This window comes from Triticum dicoccoides, chromosome 6A, assembly GCF_002162155.2.
Source record: "Triticum dicoccoides isolate Atlit2015 ecotype Zavitan chromosome 6A, WEW_v2.0, whole genome shotgun sequence".
NCBI lineage: Eukaryota > Viridiplantae > Streptophyta > Magnoliopsida > Poales > Poaceae > Triticum > Triticum dicoccoides.
The window spans coordinates 469,657,369-469,674,197 of NC_041390.1; the positions used below are offsets into that span (position 1 = coordinate 469,657,369).

Below are 16,829 nucleotides of genomic sequence, written 5' to 3' on the forward strand. Positions count from 1 at the left end.
CAATCAACAAGTGTCCGCGGCATTGACCCACAAGGTGCAAGCAATACAAATCGTGAGACCACCGATGAACATTAAGGAGCATTTTGCAAGATGGGGTGGGCTTCACCAACAAAGAGCAAAGATCAACTGAGAACGCAAGGGACACAAATCTCACCTCAACAAATTGAACACCATGGGAAGGAGTTGAGCATGCACAGCAACAAAAAGTCAACGTCAGGAGCAACACAACGATGGACAGAGGGAGCAGATGGATGGCAGCGCATTGACACCAAAGGTGCCACTAGTAGCCGCCAATTGTCTCGCCGCAAACTTTTGTGAATCAGTTTAATACTACCTCTGTTCCAAAATTAGTGTCTCAACTTTGTACTAGCTTGTACTAAACTTAAGACACTTATTTTGGGGCGGAGGGAATGGTCTACTAGCTCATTTTTTGGGAAAATGGTTTTACTATTGCCCATACATGAACTCAAACTAAAGTTCAGGCGTATACGAGGCTATGAGCAGCTTAATCATGCGGTCACTCAAAGGAACTACAATCGGCTTGCATGCCTTATTACCATTTCAAGAATGGAAATGTCAAATGGAAGATCCCTGAAATGACAAATGTTGCATCCAACAATGACACAAAGTACTGAACCTACCGATGCCAGACTAAATGGTAAGCATACCCAATTAAAAGGGAGGCAGAGATGGGGGAAAGCGGACATGCATCCACTGCTTTTCATAAGCCGATACATGTGCCCATCCTATCTCCTCAATCAGCTGGATCTTCAGATCATATAACTTCTTCTTTGGTTGCTCAGAGTCCTCTTGAATCATGTCGTTTAGAACCTAACCCACCACAAAGATAGCTAACATTAAGCATGAATTCACAAGTAAAACAGAATCAGTAGGTTCTTTAATTCTTTACGAAAAATAAGATGCAAGTAACAAATTGTGTCGATCTTGTTTTGATAGAGGTCTTTCAACTATTAAATATACTATGGTTTCATCAATGTTACATCCCGAATAGACCAGGCAGTTCAAACTCCCTCCGTTCACAAATCTTATATTTGTGAAAGGAGGGAGTATAATAGTAATAATATCCATCCCATATGTGCAAAGATTTGTCTGATAATGTGGCAGTGGAAATTATGTTGGTAGTACTGACATCAGAATACAGTTGAACCATAGCATGTTAGTTACAATGGAGCTTGATAAAAAATTTACTCACTATGAATAAGCAAACTGTACAAATGTTAATTTGATTAGCATAGGTTTATCAGCGAACTGAGAGAACAAAATGGGTTGTGGGAGTGAGACTTTATTGAGTGGTAAGACGTAAGAGTAATGGCTAATATTTTGTTGTTTTCATAACAATGGCAAGTTGGCCATTGAAAATAATGGACATACCACTTGCTAAGCCAAGCAAAGCTAAGCTAACAACCATAGGCAATCAAAATACATGTGCGGACTAGATCCACTAAACAAGATAGTCACCAATGCCATATGTATTTACTTAAAATCTCTTGGGCACTCAGTCATAGAACTATTTGACAAAGTCAACCGTTCCTTTTCATTAAAGTTGTCATGACTGTCCCAATAAAAGCTGGAATCGCAACTGCAAATGCTAAGAATACAGGTAAGGGAACTGGTGCTTGGTAGGGAATATACCTTGAGTGCCGTGCCACATCTTCCACAGCGCCTCTCACGTAGAACGGTCAGAGTGCCGTATTTTGTAGATTTGGCATCAACCCATTTAATTAATTCTTTGTAATTCTCCTCAAAAACATCTTTAGCAGATGCCTCGGTTGACTCATCAGGCTGAAAGAAAGATATCTTCATAAGTAATACTACTTAATAATATACACACTAACACAAATACATGTTCTAGACTAGAGACTGCCAGTTGACAATGTACAAAGCTAAGACCAAGGTATGGTGCCCAAGCCAAGCCACCTACCAGACAAAGGCAAAGAGAATGAGGGGCTAAAAGGAGTAGTAGGTTGTTAGATATATGTTATACTCCCTCCATTCCCTTATACAAGGCCACTATGAAAAATACATTTTGCATCTATATAAGGCCACTAACAGTAACCGACGCAAATATTAATGATGTTTTCTCATACTACTAACTTGCTTAATACTTGCATGCATGTAGTCATAATGACACTATGCTACTTCCTTCCCATTCCTTCCTTGCATGCATGCAGGCCTATTAATGATCCCAGTTAACGAAAAGAAAAGTGGGCTTGCAAAGATGTCATTAAATTTTTCCTCTTCGAATAAACCTCGTAATCGTAAAAAAGTGGGTTTTTTAGTGCTGGGCCTAGCAAAAGAGAAATCGCCGTATACTAGGCCCTCCAACTTCTTAAGAGGTTTATCTAAAAGATTCGCGATATAACTAGGAAGACCTTTCAAATACCACAGATGAGTTACGGGACATGCGAGTTTGATGTATCCCATTTGATATCTTCGTATCCGAGAATCCACAAATTCTACCCCGCATTTTTGGCAAAATCTTTCGTCTTCGTTTTCAGCTCCGCTCGCTCGAGAATCGCCACAAGCGCAAATCCCGCTTTTTATGGGTCCATTGGTATCTGTAATCTGAGTTTGTGCCTTGTATAAGGGAATGGAGGGAGTAGCTGTTTTAGGTGTCCATATACAACACCTGTATGTACTGTACTAGCAAGATGCCCGTGCATTGCAAGGAACATCAAGATGCATTTTTTTTACAAAACACCTGTTGTGATTGACCCATGCAAGAGTAATCCCATGTGTAAAAACTAATGATATCTCGAGAATTTCATCGAAAGAATGATATATCGAGAAAGATGTGAGATAAGGTGAGGAGGAGTGGGGCGCGGTGGTGATTTGTGGTCGGACTTAGCAGAGGCATGGGGATGAACGATGCCGGCAGCGGCCACCATGCCAGATTGTTCCAGAGGCTTCTTTTTTTAGTTACTCAACAATGAAGTTGTGGGAGATAAGGATGAACGAGAGAGGTGCGGGTATCCTTTTGCAAAATTGCCATAGTTTGCTTTCTATCCGTCAGATATAGATCGGACGGTCTATATTGCAAGATGGCAGGCACACCATCATCACCAACTTGATTTTTTATAAGAGTAGAGATATTGTCCTAGAGACACATGGAAGCAGTAGCGCAGTGGTAGCAAGACGAGCTTGGCTTCATCGCTGCCAGTCCCTAGTTTCCACCATGCGTTATGTGCCCGCTCGTCTTGCTAACATGGTGCTACACTGCTACTGCATGCCGCTGCACTCTTTAGCCACCACCACCAGTTCCACCAGCCTGGCCCAGAGAGCAGATCCTAACCCCGTAACCCTAAACACCACACTCCGTCTCCCTCGCTGGTTTGCCCCCCCTACATCAACCTGCCTCTTCATCCCTACCTCTCCCCTTTTGCTTCCAACTGTTTCTCCATCACTTCCGCCAGAGTGCAATTGGCAAAGAGGCTGCCAGCAACACTGACTAGCAAAAAGGGCAGCCCGGTGCATGTAGCTCCTGCTTGTGCAGGGTCCGGGGAAGGGTCCGACCACTTTGGGTCTATTTGTACGCAGCCTTTCCCTACATTTCTGCAAGAGGCTGTTTCCAGGACTTGAACCCGTGACCTCCTGGTCACAAGGCAACAGCTTTACCGCTGCGCCAAGGCTCCCCTTCCAACACTGACTAACAGTGGAGGTAAAAAAGAAGCAACAACCGCGGAGCTTCAGCGACAATGTGCTCGCCTTTCTAATTTTCGATCTGCCTCTCAAGGCAGGGCAACCGGGCACAATGACTCTCGAATTGCATCTGCCCAAAAACCAAGGTGGCCCCTAGATACATTGGCTAAGACCAGAATATACACATTGGCTGGGCATGAAGTAGGAAGTAGGAGCATGTTCCTCATTTCAACGACCAGGTCATTTCAAATATAACAAAGGTTTCTATAGTTGATCATCAAACAGCCTGATGCAGAACCCAACTTCTAGGTTATGACAACTGATCTTATGAGTATATAATATAAAGAACTTGACATTCAAGGTAAAGGAAAATATGCTAAAAGAAAGATGATGTACCTTTAACGACTCAATCTCTGCCAGTGCAAGACCTTTTTGGTATAGTGCATCTGCTAGCTGGTCTCGTGTTTCTTCCATTTTTTTCTTAGTTTTCTATTTGCCAGTAAATGTTCGAGGAAAACAACATTCAATAGGAGCTGGTACATTTGATTAATTAAGGAGCAATGATAGTAAATAATTATTAATGATATATACCTGTGATTCTTCATCCTCAGGATCGGGTTTTAAAAACAAAAGTTTTGCTAGTTGCTCTTTGTCAATACTGTCCACGACCTCATCAGCTGCAACAATAACCTGAATACCAAGAATACCATAGACAAAGTCAGAAACAAATCTCTTACTGGAAAATTAAATTTTGATAGTCAGATAAATATGAAGATAGCTGATTGGAGCATGAATACTGACACAGAACTACAGCGGCAATATATATACATTTTGACAGCAAAGAAATAATCTCGCACCAAAACGGCAGTGCCATCTGAAGTGAGACTCAAGTGCACTGTATATAATACTGTATTTAGTTAACTAAACAAATTAACCTGTGGAATTCTATCAGGCAGTTATACAGTTATAGATCATGTGAAAGATGCAAGACTGTAGACCATGTGATTGTCTGATTGTTGGATAGACTCAATATAGGCATCTGATTAGAAACAAAATCAGCTCAGGTTTTCTACTCATGTAAGACCTGAATTCAGTTTTGCCAGCATATTTGACGTCAGGATATATTAATGAACTGCATGCCAGTTTCGCATGTTCAAACTTGGTTTTGCACCAACCCGTGAAACCATCTTGTACAAAAAAAGATAACCAGCGCTGCTGCTGACATCACATTTAACGAAGGAAGTTGAACTACCGTCGCATAGCCGGTTTTGTCCGGTTTAATCCCAACCCATACTTGAGCACTCTTAATGCCAGCATTGTCATCAGCAAAAGTTGCACTATTTGAAGGAGTTAGACCCATGATAACATTCGGTTGCATGAAGTCATCGACTACAGTATCAGATCCTTTTGTAAAAGAAGAGTAAAATGTACTCCCTCCGTCCCACAATATAAGATATTTAAAACGTCTTATATTATGGGACAGAGGGAGTACATCAGATTGCCCCTAGTGATTTCTTCTACCTCGGTCATATATTTATTTAGAGGGCATTAACATGAACTGTTCCATGTATCCAATCATAGAGATCGTAAAAAAAGTGATGAAAGTCTGAACAAGCAGCATGCTTCGTATAAAGATAGCACCTTTGCTCATAGTTGTTCAGTCCAACAATTCAAGATGCATGCAGTACAACATAAACGAAGAATCAATATCAGTTACCTCTTTGTGATGGCTAATTTTATCATCAGAGGTTGATTCCTGAAGTACACATTCCAAAATTTTGGCAAGCAAAGGTGTATATTTTGGATACTCAGACTGCAGTATGCCAGGAAAGATTATGGTAAGTAAATTGACATCAAAGAAAACAATATTGTAACCCAATATAGCTCACAGTTTCAATGGCAGAGTAGCATAAAACATGTTTATCAAGAAAAAACTCATACTCCCTCCGTCCCAAAATAAGTGTCTCAACTTTGTACTAGCTGTAGTACAAAGTTGTACTAGAGTTGAGACACTTATTTTGGGACGGAGGGAGTAAGATATAGCATCTTATTGCATGCATTAACTGTATGTGTTAGTATGTATTCCCTCCATTCCAAAATAAGTGTCGTGGCACGACACTTATTTTGGAATAGAGGGAATAGAACTTAGACGACACTTATTTTGGAATAGAGGGAATAGAACTTAGATTTGGCAGAGGGACCAGTCAACATATTCTCAAAAAGAAATTGAAAAGGAAAACGCAGGCATGAAAGGAGTTAAAAATTCAGATTGACAAGATCAGTGGAAGGTGTGAACGATACAATAAACACCTTCAGAGGGTTGAGTCATATTAGTCTGTAACCACATAAAGGACGGTAAAAAGTGTTAAGTATATATGGTGTGTTTGTGGCCCAGGCCCATAGTCTAGAGTGTGGCCCAGGCCCATGTAACCTTGTATGGTCTAGAGTGTGGCCCAGGCCCATGTAACCTTGTATATATCTCTCTCCTCCTCAATACAGAAAACTGTTCGGTCATTCTCTCTTCCTCACGTTTCCTAACATGGTATCAGACCAGGACCAAACCCTAGTCCCTCTTCCAGCCGCCACCCATGAAATCGCCACTGGTGAGGTGATTCAGGCGGATCTGTCTGGTGAGGAGACATCCACATCGCTGCCCCATCCCATCTTCGTCATCAACCTGTAGGAGCTGCTCTCCAGCAACTCCTCTGTGTGTTGTGTGTCCTCACAGCTACTCTGTGAGAATACTTCCCTTGCTCTCCAGCAGCCATCTCCAGCAAGCTCTTGGTGCCTTCCCTGCTCTATAGCAAGCTCCAGGCGTTCCCCCTTCTATCCAGCAAGATCCAGCAAGCTCCTCCTTCTATCCAGTGAGATCCAGCTCCTGTTTGTGGCTGTCTGCTGCTCTTCTCTTGTTGCTGCCTGCAGCTGCTATCAGATTGGGTGTTTCCAGCTGCTGGCCGCTCACCACTATGGCAAGAAATGATTTCGGATTTGGTTCTTTGATCATAGATATCAAGCTTGATGGTTCAAACTACAGGGAATGGGCATTTTCTGCCCGGACTGTCTTGAGGACAGCTGGTTTTGTTTCTCATCTGACAGATGATCCACCTAGTCCAAATGATGATGCAGCAAGGAAGTCTTGGCAAAAGATTGATGAAAAGATCGATGATCATGTGATGGGAGTTTTAATTCTGGGTGTTGAACCCTCACTCCGAATGAGTCTTGAGCATCACACTTCAGCTAAAAAGATATGGAAGTACTTTGAGCAGCGCTACCTTCAGCCCAGCAGTGCACTTCATTTCTCCTTGTTGCAGAATTTACACAACACTCGGCAGCCAGAGGACATGTCCATAGAAGAGTACTATGGAGCTTTCACTCGCATCACTGGGCAGCTAGGTTCCATGGTTCCAAAGGGTAATTCTGGTTGTGAGTCATGTGCAGCGAAGGAAAAGTATGACCATCAGACTCTCATGTTTCAGTTTGTGATGGGTCTCAAGCCAGACTTTGAGAACATTCGCACTCAATTGCTTGGTCGTACGGCTCCTCCCACCTTGACAGAGGCACTTGCTAGCTTGATCGCTGAGGAGACTCGTCTCCGTTCTCTTGGGGCTACTTCTGCGCAGACTCTACACACTAGTGTTCTGGCTTTTCCTCAACGGCCAGGTGCCTCCAAGGCCACACCTTCAGCTGTCGTCTGCTCGTTCTGCAAGAAGGCAGGACACCACAGAGATGGTTGTTTCAAGCTTCATCCAGAGCTGTTAGCTGAGTTTCAGGCTAGACGGGCCCTCAATCAGCAGCGTCGTGCACCCCAGGCTCCTTATCAGCAGCAAGCAAGGGGTGCTTCTGCATCTGTTCTCTCTCAGCCCGCTGTTGCTGCAACCCAGCCTTGGGTTCTGGACTCTGGAGCTTCTTTCCATGTGACCTCTGATCGCTCTCAGCTTGTGTCTTGCCAGCCAGTGCAGGATGGTGCCTCTGTTCAGACTGCTGATGGTACACCTTGTTCTATTACTCATCAGGGTTTTCTTTGCACATCCAAGTTTTCTGTTTCTGCCATCTCCTTTGCTCCAGAGCTGTCCATGAATCTTATGTCTGTTGGCCAGCTTGCTGATATGAACTACTTTGTTGGTTTTGATGACTCATTTTGTTATGTGCAGGACCGTCAGAGCAAGAGGGTCATTGGAACTGGCCATCGCCGTAGAGGATCCACATCCCTTTACATCCTTGACACCTTACATCTTCCTTCAGCTTCCACCACATCCGCGTTCCGGATGGCTGCATCAACATCAAGATCCACTTCGTCATTTTCTTTTGCCCAGTGGCACCATCGCTTAGGTCACTTGTGTGGTTCTCGTTTATCTACCCTTGTTCGACAAGGTGTTTTGGGTCATGTTTCCATAGATGTTGGTTTTCACTGTAAGGGTTGTAAGCTAGGGAAACAAATACAACTACCATACTCTTCCAGCACTACTCATTCCAGTCATCCTTTTGATTTAGTGCACTCTGATGTATGGGGTCCTTCCCCTTTTGTTTCGAAAGGTGGCCACAAACATTATGTCATATTTGTTGATGATCACTCTCGACATACTTGGGTCTATTTTATGAAGCATCGTTCTGAGTTGTTCTCTATATATAAGGCTTTTGTACATATGGTCCGTACTCAGTTTTCTAGTGCTGTTCATGTTTTTCGTTCTGACTCTAGAGGGGAGTATCTATCTACTGCTTTTCGCGGGTTTCTCTCATCTGAGGGTACTCTCCCTCAGCTTTTGTGCCCTGGTGCCCATGCTCAGAATGGTGTTGCTGAGCGTAAGCATCGCAATATTGTTGAGACAGCTCGTACCCTTTTGATTTCTTCCTTTGTCCCCACTCATTTTTGGGGTGAGGCCATCTCAACTGCTGTTTATCTTATCAATCTCCAACCTTCTACTCGCCTTGAGGGCAAGTGTCCTGGTGAGGTTTTGTTTGGTTCTCCTCCCACGTATGACCACCTCCGTGTCTTTGGTTGTACTTGTTATGTTCTTTTAGCACCTCGTGAGCGTACCAAGTTGACTGCTCAGTCTGCTCAGTGTGTCTTCCTTGGATATAGTCTTGAACATAAGGGCTACCGTTGCTATGATTCTTCTGCTCGCCGCATTTGCTTTTCTCGCGATGTCACTTTTGTTGAGGATCAACCCTTCTTCTATTCCCCTTCCACTAAACCATCATCCTCAACTTCTTTAGAGTCTACCTCGTTTCTTTCACTTCCACCTATCTTTTTAGATGAGTCCATAGCTGAACAACCTTCCTCTGTCCTAACATCAGAACCATCTCCACCACATGTTTCATCTCCTTCCTCACCAGCTCCTTTCTCTCTTCCACTAGCTCCACCTCTAGATAGTCTTCCTTTCCATTACACTCGTTGTTATTCTACTCCTCCAGCCAGTACTTTCCATTATACTCGTCGTTCTAAAGTTCCATGTGACACGCAGTCATCTATGCCTTTGTCTTCTACTCCTCCAGCCAGTACTACTGACCCTTGCACTGACGGTTCTTCTCTAGCAACACGATACAAAAAGGACTTATATGCAGGGGCTGTTTCTGAGCCTAGTACCTATCAGGAGGCAGTTGTGTCACCTGAGTGGCAACTGGCTATGTCTGAGGAGCTTGCAGCCTTAGAGCGTACTGGTACATGGGATTTGGTACCATTACCTCCTCGTTCAGTCCCTATCACTTGCAAATGGGTGTATAAAGTTAAAACCAAGTCAAATGGTTCTGTGGAACGCTACAAGGCTCGCGTTGTTGCAAGAGGTTTTCAGCAGTCTCATGGGAAAGATTATGGTGAGACGTTTGCTCCTGTTGCTCACATGACTTCAGTTCGAACTCTAATTGCTGTGGCTGCTACTCGGTCATGGAAAATCTCCCACATGGATGTGAAGAATGCCTTCCTTCATGGTGATTTACATGAGGAAGTTTATATGCAGCCACCTCCAGGTATCAAGGTTCCATCAGGTCATGTTTGTCGTCTTCGAAAGGCTCTTTATGGGCTTAAGCAAGCCCCTCGTGCCTGGTTTGAGCGGTTCAGTTCTGTGATTCAAGCTGCCGGTTTTTCTCCTAGTGAACATGACCCTGCACTCTTCATTCATACATCTGAGCATGGCCGTACATTGCTTCTACTTTATGTAGATGACATGCTGATTCACTGGAGATGATGTTGGGTATATTGATTTTGTTAAGAAAAAATTGAGTGAACAATTCAAGATGTCAGATTTGGGGTCTCTCAGCTATTTTCTCGGGATTGAGGTCGAGCACACCGATGATGGTTACTATATCTCCCAGCAAAAGTACACTCAGGATTTGATTCTTCGCTCAGGTCTCACTGACACGCGCATTGCTGCTACACCTATGGAGCTTCATCTGCAGTTGCGTCCTACTGATGGCACTCCTCTTGAGGATCCCTCTCGCTATCGTCACATTGTCGGCGGTCTAGTGTACCTCACAGTGACCAGACCTGACATCGCACATGCAATCCATATTCTCAGTCAATTTGTCTGTGCTCCCACCTTAGTTCATCATGGTGACCTATTCCGAGTCCTTAGGTATTTAAGGGGAACTACATCTCGCCGCTTGTTCTATGCTAATTCCAGTCAGCTCCAGCTTCATGCTTACTCTGATTCCACTTGGGCGAGTGATCCTATTGATCGTCGCTCGGTCACTGGCTATTGCATATTTCTTGGTACATCTCTCATTGCATGAAAATCAAAGAAGCAAACTGCTGTGTCTCGCTCCAGTGCCGAGGCAGAGCTTAGGGCTCTCTCTACTACTACAGCTGAGATTGTATGGCTTCGCTGGCTATTGGATGATCTTGGTGTCTTATGTCATATGCCAACACTTCTTCTTTGTGACAGCACTGCTGCTATTCAGATTGCTAATGATCCAGTCAAGCATGAGTTGACCAAACACATTGGTGTGGATGCCTTTTTCACTCGATCTCATTGTCAACAATCCACTGTCAAGCTACAATATGTCCCATCAGAGCTTCAAGTCGCAGATTTCTTCACCAAGGCACAAACTAGAGATCAGCATAGGTTTCACACTCTCAAACTTGGTGTATCAGATGCTCCTGACCCACCTTAAGTTTGAAGGGGGGGTGTTAAGTATATATGGTGTGTTTGTGGCCCAGGCCCATAGTCTAGAGTGTGGCCCAGGCCCATGTAACCTTGTATAGTCTAGAGTGTGGCCCAGGCCCATGTAACCTTGTATATATCTCTCTCCTCCTCAATACAGAAAACTGTTCGGTCATTCTCTCTTCCTCACGTTTCCTAACAAAAAGGAATAAGAATGCTTCCACATAGGATTCTCTGGTGTTTTGAGTAAGAAGAATACATGTATTAACAAAGTACTGATAAATCAATATATTCGATAGCACATCTGGTGCTTTCTGATTGTATCTGAAATTATAAGATTATAAAAAGATTAATGAAGGGAAGTCATCGCTATTACCTTAAGAGAAGCGACAAGCTCAGTCCAGGCAGACTTGTTGTCCTCATTGTCTTGTTTAAGGCCCGAAAGGAACTTTATCTTGGTGTCTCGAACCTATTAATACAATTAGTTATGAAGATCATATACGCTCTTATATTTATTTATGATCTAAACACTCTTATATTTCTTTACAGAGGGAGTATTAGCTAAAAATAGCATTGTTCATGATACTTTCCAAGTAACCAAAGTTTGCTGTAATCTATCCAGGAGCAAGATTTATCGTTGATGAAAAAGTACAAAGACATAGCATTTAGATTACCAACATATCTTCTACAGTAAATCATGAATTGTCAAGAATTAGTCACATGAGTTATTAAACAAAAAAGTTGTGCTAGAAATGTCAACAACAATCTGAATTCAAGTAAATAGCATTTAACTAACTACTGAAGTGTGCCAACCTCATCATTTAACCTCTCAGAAATACTCTTCTCTGTTTCAACTGAAACCCCCTTTTCTTTAGTATCATCAACCTGCAATTTACATAATCATAAAAGAGTTCCCTGAATATGCGAGACAACATAGATAGAGCTGAAAACATGGGTGAAAGCTGAAAACTAATATGGCCTTATTGGGACTCTATATGATTTACATCTGAACTGGTGGTCTAGCATTATAAGGATAATAATAATAACAAAAAAAGGATAATGTTAAACTAAAAGGAGTTGGTAATTTATTCCAGTGCTACTGACCTTTGATGGTGGAATGATACACAAAATGCTATAAGATGCTGGAGCATGCTGTTCATCTTTCTTGTTGAATGAGCTTACTATACCATAGGTTATGGAGCCAACTAAAACAGACCCAGGTGGAGCACCCTGTAAAGCAATCCAACATATAAAACCAAAACAACATTACAAAACTGCTTAAAAACTGATATGGTATTTTAGTGATATCTAACAAAATAACATCAACAGGATATGTACCTTCGGAAGTTTTTCTCTAGATGGTGGACCCACATAGAATGCTTCAGGTTCTCTATTAACAATAAACAATGGTGGTGACAACGTGTTATTTTATTAAGATGGTAGTGAACATTCAGAAGGAACATACCCGGGAACTAAAACAGAGGACTTGAAGGCGGCATTTCCAGTTATAGGACCATCAGGTTCAGAGTAGAAACTTAATTGAATGCAATCCTGCAATTAAATTGAACATTTAAATCAACCCTGTATCGTTAATTGCTAGATAAATAATTTGCATGTGCAAAATTAATGATAAGCATGATTCTTCGCTTGCAACTTGCATACTAATTGGACAAACTGAGAAAAAGAGACTCATTCTCCAACTGAAATATTTAATAGTAAGAGGATAATGTTTTACCCCATGGAGCAAAAGAATACAGTTGTATCAAGCCTAGTGGAATGCATGAAAGAACACAATTTAATCATGTGGTTTATTCCATCTGTCTGTGAACAACAAACTGATAACTTGAGAAGTAGTATGAACCTCTATAGGAGTGTGATTCTATGCATGCTAAATAGTGTAAGTTGATGATACATCTTTTGTGGTGGTCCCCTATGTACAAAACTCCAATCCTTGCGCAGGATAATTCCCAAAAGGACGATTAAGCTAACATCTACAGCATTACCTATATGAGCCTAACCAATGTCCCCAAAAAGGAAAGGAAAATATAACAGCTTCCATGTCACAATATATCATGTGATGCACAGTCAACAAGAAAATCATCATCAAGCCATCAATAAAGCACGATTAGCAACATTTTTTTAGTATTAGATGCAATACCTTCTTCTCTAGTTTTCTCTCAATAAATAGAACCAATTGCTTCAGCTTCTCCAAGATTTGCACATTTTCATGCCTACAACCACCCATAAGATATATTTATGCAACAGATAATAGATGAACAGCATCTAAAATAAGATAACCACAAAAATATGTAATAGAAAAGATCCCATAAGCCAGAGGGTGCAAAAAAATGTACTCCCTCTGTCAAAATAGTGACCTAAAAAGTCTTATAGAAGTTGACAGAGGGAGTATTACTTACCATCTCTACTTTTTCCTCAGACTTTAAAAATGCATAGCTATCTGAATTATTTTGAATTAAATCATAAAAGCACAACATAGTTAACAAACTAAGAAGAGCATCACATAAATGCAACCTAGAAGACACAAAGCTAATCTTGCTTTTGTCCATTTACCAATTAACAACATATTATATATCCTATTAAGATTCAGCACGGGTGCTCTAGTCATATTTATATTCATATCAACCTCTAGTATTGGGCAAGAATGGACTAAAAACAGTATATAGTCAGAAGAACACCAAAGTATTGGTGGGGCACTGTTACAAAAACCGGCCGATTAAACGCAGCTCGGAGGCAAACCGATGCGAATAGGTCCAATTCAGTGTGTTAACCGCCAGAGGCGATTATTTGGTCTGATAAGCCAATTAATCCAGTTCAGAACAAATAATCGGGGAGAGAGCGATTAAATGGACTCAGGTTTGGGCTGATAGAGCACAAAAAAATCAGCCCGTGCCCATCTCCCAGCCACCCTGCGCCTTAATAGTTTGGCAATTTGGGCGCTCCCACTCCTCTACTCTCGTCTCCCGCTCAATCCCGCCGGCCGCCGACAGTTCCTCGATGACACACCCGGTCCCCCCAACAAGCGCAGGCACCTCCAACACCTCCTTGCCGGGCAGAGTAGATTTGGTATGTTTCGACTTACGACAAAACTAATATGCGAGGTAAAAAGAAACGGAGGGAGTATGTTGCTGCTCCTCCCTCCACTGGCTGCTATGTTGCTGTCCTCCCTCCTCTGCTGCTGCTGCTGGCTTGGCCCTAGTTGACCCACAGATTAATGGTTTATCGGTTAATCCCTACTTCTCTGTTGCGTCTAGATGATTCACTGTTACTATAACTTTCCTGAACTTACGCTCAGCTTGTAGTTAATTGGAATTTACGAAGTTAGGTGAATCTTTAGTAATTATAGTAAAATATTTTATGTTATATTCCTAAAAAGAAGGTGCTTCCAACTAATTGCCATATCTGCAAGTACGAAATGCTTTTGAGAAGACAACACAATGCCCTTAACCAAGCTATAGTGGTTTATTTAGTTCTGATTCTTCAGTGCTGAAAGCGAAATCATATTAGTCATCTAACCTTATATACAGCATTACTTAGAAGGTGGGAGAGCTGTACCTTATGTACAATTGCAGTGTGTATTCACCTTTTGGAAGTTTGACATAACTAGGATAGACATCACCAGAAGAGTAAACACACTATTTTCAAACAAAAAGGAAACGTTCCAAGTCAGTAACAGAGCAATATATATGTAGATCGAACTAGTGATGAGTCAAAGAGTAAGGATAGCCCTGAAAGGAATAAGCCACAGGAACTATGCTGAAAAATACCTAAATTGCTACCGGTATTTGGATGTTACAAAATATCACCTTATTTGGCACATAGTAAACGGCACGGTTTTCATAATGTGAAAACCGATCATATACCGAATTACATAATGCAAAGTAGGTATCATACTTCATTACTAAATGGGCATATGCTACTTCTATCCTTAGGCCATTTAATCACCTTGGCACTTGCAAACGTAAGCCTTCCCTACAGATTACATGCCTCTAGTTTGATTTCTAAGTTCAACTTAAACATCTAGCATGTACATCTTGTTATATATAATTCATTGTTTGTTGAGAACTTTTTGTATTTTCATGAATACAAGATGTAGCACTGAACTCCAACTCTCTAATGTATCTCGAAATCTAGGCGCAAATGCATGCGCGCAAATATGGCTTCATCTATACTGCTGTCCACACATGAAAACCTTGCGAGAGGGCTGCATCATCTTTGCTTGGGCGCATGGAATTTCAAGCACATCCGAAGGTTATGGAACAATTGAAATCACAAGACCAATAAATTGGGTGTTGTAGAGCATTTCTGGTCATCTATTTTTAGTATGGCAACAAAATGATATGTTTAGGTAGAAGATGACATCAGCCATGTGCAAAGTATACTTTCATACTGGACTAGTGCAAGCAGAATAATTGAAATAAAAAAAGGTAAAAATGTTTCTGTTAAGAATATAATTCCATACTTAGTCTAGGTTTGTGTCTCTTAAACTCAGCTAACTGCTATATGTGTCATTTGGGCCTCAATGCATCAACTAAATGTTATCCAAGTCAATTCGTAACAGTCCAGCAGGAACAACAGTTACTCGAATCACATATAAATCCTCCTGCCATTGGAGATACAGGAATTAAAGAGATAATTTTTTATAATGAAAAGAAGTGTACCTTATTTGAATCTGAAATTCTATAGAACTGAGACTCAAACTTATTATCATATATTCTGTTGTTAAGTAGGGGCAGATGGGGCTTTACTTCAGCACCGTCCTCCAGTTTGAATTTGTAACTGTAGAGGTTCATAGGGAGAAAAGATTGTGAAAACCACATCAAGGACTAACTCAAACATAGTTACCCCAGAACCAAATATAACTCACGTCAAAGTCAGTGCAATAATTTGCTTGCCAGAGGGTAATCTATCACGGCTGGTGGGAAGCGGACAAAAGTTAGAATCCACTGGTCGATAAGGTATCTTGATCTGCAAGCCACAAAAGTCAATATCTGGTCAAAAGAATAACTAGTCATAACCTTCTATTGATTCTTGACTAACCTTGTTCAGAGTGGCAACAGGAACAAGCCTTTCTGATGCTAATAATGATCTAGCAACAATACGCATAGGTGACTCACTACCATCAAGGGCAATTACTTTCTGATCAATGAAAATTCCATGAAACACAATCTGCCAAGTTGCAAATGAATATATTTAGCACGTCATTTAATATAAACCAGATGCTATGTCTTGGAAGTTGATAAAAGTACCTCGAAATCAACACAGGTAGGTTCATGGCTAGCATTTCCACTAGACCAGAACTGGGCTATAGACAATTCCAAAGTTAAGCCACCTTCAACAGGAAAACTGAAATTCTTGATAGATGGTGACGAGAAAGTAACAACAGACTCCCATTTGATAGGTCGCTTCAGTGGACACATCTGTCATATACTCCCATTTGACGTTAAAATTCACATATTTAACTCATAGGACTAAAGGTAAAATCCCAATGCAGTGTATATACCTGAACAGTATCCAAAAAGAACCTTCTAGGAGTATCAAAGGCTGATGTGCGCATGGTAACTTCCGCCCACGAGGCCCCAATTGGCACATTTATGAACCTCCTTTCGATATGACCTGCAATCAATCAGATGGGAATAAACTAACTACCCTTTATTTCATATAAAAAAGATGGAAGTAGTTAAAATATTAAATATCTGGAAGCATGTCAACAGAAATGAGAAAACAAAGCATGAGTCAGAGTTTTAAAATTTTAAACTCAATGGTATTGGTTGACAAAAAAAATTATGATCATTGTTCATCATTGGTTCCTAGGTGGTGGCATTGTACATCCATTCCCCAACCCAAGATGGCTAGGCTCACTTCTTTGGTCCAGCATTGTAGTAGTGATAGGTCAAAATAAACAAAGTATGGTGGCTGATTCATCAACAAAGATAAAATCAAGATTTGAGACAAGAGAGTTTCAGCACACTGTAAGTGAACTAAATCTGTGGAGAAAGACAGAATTCTATTGTGTTCATGGGGACAAAAGTGCAACCAGTCTTTTTTTTTTGT

The 16,829-nt window shown here is 41.4% G+C and overlaps 1 protein-coding gene across 1 annotated transcript in view; it reads right to left on the reverse strand.

Annotated features, from left to right (window-relative positions):
- Positions 1 to 426: 426 nt before the first annotated feature.
- LOC119317342 (tripeptidyl-peptidase 2-like) overlaps positions 427 to 16,829 on the reverse strand; it is a 25,513-nt gene continuing 9,110 nt past the window's right edge. Inside the window, exons 19-35 of the mRNA XM_037591779.1 lie at positions 16,279 to 16,391; positions 16,025 to 16,195; positions 15,816 to 15,944; positions 15,643 to 15,743; positions 15,437 to 15,554; positions 14,331 to 14,410; positions 12,916 to 12,988; positions 12,223 to 12,308; positions 12,096 to 12,147; positions 11,862 to 11,987; positions 11,571 to 11,642; positions 11,134 to 11,226; positions 5,378 to 5,473; positions 4,252 to 4,350; positions 4,057 to 4,149; positions 1,654 to 1,803; positions 427 to 831 (exon numbers count right to left, since the gene is read on the reverse strand). Coding sequence (XP_037447676.1) covers positions 673 to 831; positions 1,654 to 1,803; positions 4,057 to 4,149; positions 4,252 to 4,350; positions 5,378 to 5,473; positions 11,134 to 11,226; positions 11,571 to 11,642; positions 11,862 to 11,987; positions 12,096 to 12,147; positions 12,223 to 12,308; positions 12,916 to 12,988; positions 14,331 to 14,410; positions 15,437 to 15,554; positions 15,643 to 15,743; positions 15,816 to 15,944; positions 16,025 to 16,195; positions 16,279 to 16,391 — 1,811 coding nt within the window. The 3' untranslated portion in view covers positions 427 to 672. The remainder of the gene's footprint in view (positions 832 to 1,653; positions 1,804 to 4,056; positions 4,150 to 4,251; positions 4,351 to 5,377; positions 5,474 to 11,133; positions 11,227 to 11,570; positions 11,643 to 11,861; positions 11,988 to 12,095; positions 12,148 to 12,222; positions 12,309 to 12,915; positions 12,989 to 14,330; positions 14,411 to 15,436; positions 15,555 to 15,642; positions 15,744 to 15,815; positions 15,945 to 16,024; positions 16,196 to 16,278; positions 16,392 to 16,829) is intronic.